Source organism: Hordeum vulgare, chromosome 6H, assembly GCF_904849725.1.
Source record: "Hordeum vulgare subsp. vulgare chromosome 6H, MorexV3_pseudomolecules_assembly, whole genome shotgun sequence".
Classification (NCBI taxonomy): domain Eukaryota; kingdom Viridiplantae; phylum Streptophyta; class Magnoliopsida; order Poales; family Poaceae; genus Hordeum; species Hordeum vulgare.
The window spans coordinates 425,924,110-425,929,078 of record NC_058523.1 but is presented as its reverse complement, the minus strand read 5'-3'; the positions used below and the strand labels follow the sequence as shown (position 1 = coordinate 425,929,078).

The following is a 4,969-nucleotide window of genomic DNA, read 5'->3' as shown; positions in this document are numbered from 1 at the left end:
ATATAAGTTATTATGTTTTAGGAAAGTACAAAAATATGCTCTGATCTTCTGAAGTCGACACTGTGGAAGGGAACTTGAGAAATCCAGATACAGCGGAAACCCACATCCGTATTTCTCCCCTCCTCGAACACCACCAGACCAGTTACTCCTACAACACCGGCTAAAACCCAGATCGTGAACTCCCTCAGCTGGCATCGGCAGCTTCCATGGGACCGGATGGCACACGATCACGACTCGAACCAAGAATTAGCCGGCGGTGCTTCGTGGGTACCACCAGACTGCGGCGTGCCTTTGCGTAAGATGCTTCAGAAGACGATCCACCGCAACGCCCACGAATGCGACTTCACAGTAGCGCGAATGCGCCCTTCCTTCTCGCACCGTCGCGCTCGCACCGTTCGCCATGAGCAGTCGCCGTCAGAATTGCCGGGTCAAGGCTCGGGGCAAGAGGCGAAACGGCGTCGGGTTTCCGTCCCGAGGCTGGCCTACGGTGCGTCGAGGAGACGGCTGAAGCTCTGTGGTCTCGTTCCATTACCAGAAGATATTCAGAGCTGGGCCAAGCAGCGTGCTTTCAACAAACAAGCAAGTTTCAGCTACAACCGCAGGCTGCTTTCAACATTTCCAGCGGCCACAATCTGTATTGCCTATCATCAAGTGTACCGAAGCTTTATATATACTACAGAACACACTCATCACAGCAGGCACGCTAAACAGCTAATGGCTATCCGCTATAGTTGCCGCTACCAGGCTGTTGTAGCAGGGTGGCCCTGGAGCTGGCCCTGGCGATTGCCGCTTCAGGCATAGTTCCATGTCGTCGGCATCCTTGTGGACTGAAGAGGGGGCACATTTCGCACGTTCACGTCAAGCGGCAACATCCGGTACTCGATGTCGAGGTCCTTCAGTACTCTGATCATCTCTTGGAGCACGAGTTCCCTCCTCACAAACCTCATGCCCATGTCCTGGAAGTTGAGTGTGTGCCGGAGCCATATGGATACCTTGAGCTTGTTGGTCTCATCTACATCTCGGAGGACCACCATCGCACCCGGGTACCAATGCTCCTTCTTACCGTCAACGTAACTGGGCCACAAGCAAAAAACAAACCATATCAGTTTGATGTGGTATATCAGCAGCAAATGGCACTACAAACTACATATGCGTATGTTCCCACATTGACCATACATGCCTGCCGACGACTGAATTCCACAAGTAATAACAGAGGAAAGTTGCCCACGGTATGTTTACACCTATATTGTCAACATGGAACTGAGATAGCAGAAGCACCGATACGCACCGTAGTATTCTTTCCTTCATGAGAGCCAGTTTTTCCACCGGCGTGGCAACATGAATAGAGAAGTCAATTCCTTCTCCCATATCAGGACTCCTGTAGAAATTAAAAATCGGCTTGGTGGCCAGCACACTGTTCGGATAATAGATCTTCAGGTTATCATAACGTAGGAAGACTGTTGTCATGATATTCATTTCCTCCACAACAACCTGAAATTTAAGTGCTTAAAACGTCAGTCACGGAATGCAAGGGAGTATTAAACAAATAAGGAGCACCGAGAAGATATATTCATTACCTGAACTTCTTCAATCTCACAGCGGTCGCCAACATCAAAAGGATGCATCACGAATAAGAAAATAATTGCCTCAAAAATTGTCTTCATAGTATTCCCGAACACAAAAACTGCCACAAGAAGCTGTGAACTGATGAAGACAAAGAAATGTGTCGTCGCTATGCCCAGAATAAGAAGCCAGAGAGCAGACACTATGAGGCCAACAACAATATTGCACATCTGGTTGAGCTTGTTAACTGCAGTTTTTGTATCATTAAGTGTTAGGGCAAGAGCTTTGCGCTCTCTAAATGCATTCACCTACAGAAGAAAGCATGTTAGAAAAGGCATCTTGACGGCAAAAATCAATGGTAACTCTATGCAACTTAGATAGTAGGGTAATAAGATCATTACCACCCAGTTCTTCAGAGACCTCCTGCTGACCCTACAGTGCTCCTGTGCCCCTTCAAAAAGATGCATAGCTTTGATGGCTTCCTCCTGCCTCATGAAGCGCATCATGTCTGCCAAGTATATGTACCTGCATTATTCATACATTTATGGTCAACAATCTGAATCAGTAAATTGCCACTATTCTAAGAACTACAAGATTTGAAATATTGCAGTGAAGGCTGAGGGCAAGTATTCTTGTAAAGTTGTGTAATATGTCCATTTTTATGATTAACAGCGAATACAGCAGTGTACTATAAGTCTAACAATTAGCCTGCTATTTATGAAATTAACAGAACTGTTATATTACAGGTGTACCTCATGAGCCCAAAATTCCTACATGAAAGAAGTTGTCTGTCTAAAATAATGCAACTTGCAAACTAAAAGATAAGGATGCGTATCTAAGACAACAAAGAAATGCTTACTTGGATCCAGGCTTAGCCACATTATGAAAGATCTTCTTGGCGGCCACCTGCGCCTCATATTCGCTGCGAATCTGTGTCGCTGACTCGTCCCCCTCTCCCGTTGCCTGCTGAATCTGCTCGTCCATTGTGGTGAGCGTCCCAAAACGAACAATCTTCATCAGCCTCTTCATGTTCCATGCCGAGACGTTTTTCTGATTGAGCCTGTGGAGCTTGTCAATGGTGATCCCTTCATCAATCTCACGCTGTTTCTTCTCCTTTGACAGCTGCCTGCTCGATTGGTCTCCCTTGGAAATTAAGCCCGAGATCCGGATGCTCTTTTGCCCCGAAAGATTCTTGGCCGGCAAGGCACCACGTAGCTCTTTCGGGATGGTTGCGCCTGCCCGTTGCAGCTCACGCACCTCGGCAAGCACGTAGTCTTCGTCAACAAGCGGCGGCCCAGAGAGCGTCTCGATGACATACTGGTTGAACAATGCCTCTTGAATCCGATCAAAGTACGTCGAGACATGGAAGGACGAGGCCAGCACCTTGAGCAGCAGCGTCTTGACGAGGCGGATGAGCGTGGCGACGAGGAAGCAGAAGAGCACCTTGGTCACGTAGGGCAGCACCGCCGTGTTGGTCTCCCGTTGGACGTTCTCGTCAAACAAGAAGTGCCAAGAGGCCAGAACCAGGCCGAGCCAGAGCGCGTTCTGCACGGCGCCGCGCACGCCGTACACGAAGTAGAGCACGCGCTTCCGCAGCACGAAGTTGCGCTCGACGCAGAACACCACGATCCGGATGACCCAGCCGGAGACGAGACGGCCGCAGATGAGCACGAACACGAGGAGCTCCCACTTCCAGAGGTGCAGCTCCCAGACCTTCTTCCGGGACAAGGGCTTTATCGTGAGGCTGCACACCAATGCCCCGATGATGAGCACCAGGCCGACCCACTGCAGTATGGTGAGAGCGTCCAGCTTCCCACGCTTGAAGTCGTCAGGGATGTCGTCGTCTATGAAGGGATCGTCCTCCTCTTCCTCCATGGGGCCCGACTTGCCGATGACCCCCGACTTGCGCCCTGAGGGAGACTGGCCGGATTTGCCGGTCATACGCCCTGAAGGAAACTGGCCGGACTTGGGAGGCCGGGCAGAAGACTTGCGCTCCTCGTCGACGGCAGGGGGCGCCATCGGTGACTGCGGCGGCGGGTCCATGAGCCGGGAGCGCGTCTTGGCTCGCAGTAATGGGCCCTTCCCCGCTGGAGTGGAAGTGGAGGTGTTGCGTGTTCCGTCATCGCCGGCGCGCCTACGGCCGCCGGCGGTATCGGAGTCGGATGAAGACGAGGAGGACGACTGGCGGTCCTTGAAGGAGACACGCGGCGTCTCCCGTTCTCTGGAGTTGGATAAGGACGGATGTGACGACCTCCCGATGTCGTCCATCTCCAGGTCGAGGTCGAGCGACAGCTCGGCCCCGGCCGCCTTCTGCTTCCGGAGGAAGTTCCCGATGAGGCGCGTGGGCGGGTCCTCGGCGGCGGCGTCCACCACCGGCTGCTTCGGCGAGAGCGAAGGGGACGACGCCTGCGACGACGGCGGCGGCTGCGCCGGCCGGTTCTTGAAGCTGAAGTCCTCGACGCGGGGCGCGGGGGCTCCCCCTTTCCCGCCGCCCTCGTTCTTCCAGAAGTCGTAGCTCCCGTCGTCCCACCCCTTGGTCGGCGAGCTGGCGGCGGTCGACAGCGTCCTGCCCGCCGTCGGCTTGGCGCCGGCATTCCCAGCCGCCCCGCCGACGTCGGCGCCGGGGACGGAGAAGGGCGCGGGGCCGTTGCCGTTGCCGTTGCCGTCGATCTTGAGCACCACCTCCCGCCGCTCGCCGAGGCCGGGCGCCATGGCCTGCTCGTCCGACATGGACAGCGACCTCAGGCTGCTCTTCCGCTGCACCTGGTCCATCGCCGCCGACCAACACGCACCACAGACACACGCACACGCACACGCACACGAGACGCTCGCTCCTTCCTCCCTTTCACCGCTTCCGCGATAACTCGGCGAAAATCAACCGCTCGAGCGTTGCAAAACTAGGGCCCCGGGATGGTGGTGGTATTCACGAGGGAGGGCGACGGAGAGGGTTCGGGAACAACGTGGAGCGGCACAAAGCTGACAACACTTGGCGAACCTTTTCGCCGCTCCCTTCCCTCCCTCTGCGTTGTTGGGCCTCGCGCCGGTCCGCGATACTTGTAGGCAGCGGCGCCAGCGCACGCCGGGATCCACGTACGTGGCGCGCTGCGGGATGGGAACTGACTAAACAAACGGATTTGCTGCCGCTAATCAGAGATTTGGGTGCGCAGGGCCTCGACTATCACATCCGGGATTTGCGGCGCGGAAGTGGGAGCGCGTCACCATTTTTTTGGTAGTGAATTAACCTGTCGAGCGTCGACCAAGGTGAAAGAGACAAGATCGAATACTGTACACAGTGCCACACTACGGTGGTAGTAGAGTACTTTGGTCTAGGTGTGTATGTAAGTATTGCGTGACGCGACACGGTACCTGTACGGTACGCCGTACATATACACGACTAATGTGAACC

The 4,969-nt window shown here is 54.2% G+C and overlaps 1 protein-coding gene across 1 annotated transcript; it reads right to left on the bottom strand.

Moving 5' to 3' along the window:
• Positions 1 to 584: 584 nt before the first annotated feature.
• On the bottom strand, positions 585 to 4,605 carry LOC123402830 (mechanosensitive ion channel protein 6-like). The gene is made up of 5 exons (XM_045096788.1): positions 2,423 to 4,605; positions 1,965 to 2,088; positions 1,578 to 1,871; positions 1,289 to 1,491; positions 585 to 1,074 (listed from the first exon to the last, which is right to left on the bottom strand). Exons 1-5 carry the CDS (start codon positions 4,333 to 4,335, stop codon positions 792 to 794), a joined length of 2,817 nt encoding a protein of 938 aa, XP_044952723.1. The 5' UTR covers positions 4,336 to 4,605; the 3' UTR covers positions 585 to 791.
• Between the last annotated feature and the right edge of the window lie 364 nt (positions 4,606 to 4,969).

What these genes read in the sequence shown, in the direction of transcription:
- LOC123402830 (XM_045096788.1), bottom strand. Translation starts at nt 4,335, where the DNA reads ATGGACCAGGTGCAGCGGAAGAGCAGCCTGAGGTCGCTGTCCATGTCG. An exon ending in GTGAGATTGAAGAAGTTCAG is followed by an intron (nt 1,492 to 1,577) that starts GTAATGAATATA and finishes CTTAAATTTCAG; the next exon opens with GTTGTTGTGGAGGAAATGAA. An exon ending in ATGAAGGAAAGAATACTACG is followed by an intron (nt 1,075 to 1,288) that starts GTGCGTATCGGT and finishes CTTGTGGCCCAG; the next exon opens with TTACGTTGACGGTAAGAAGG.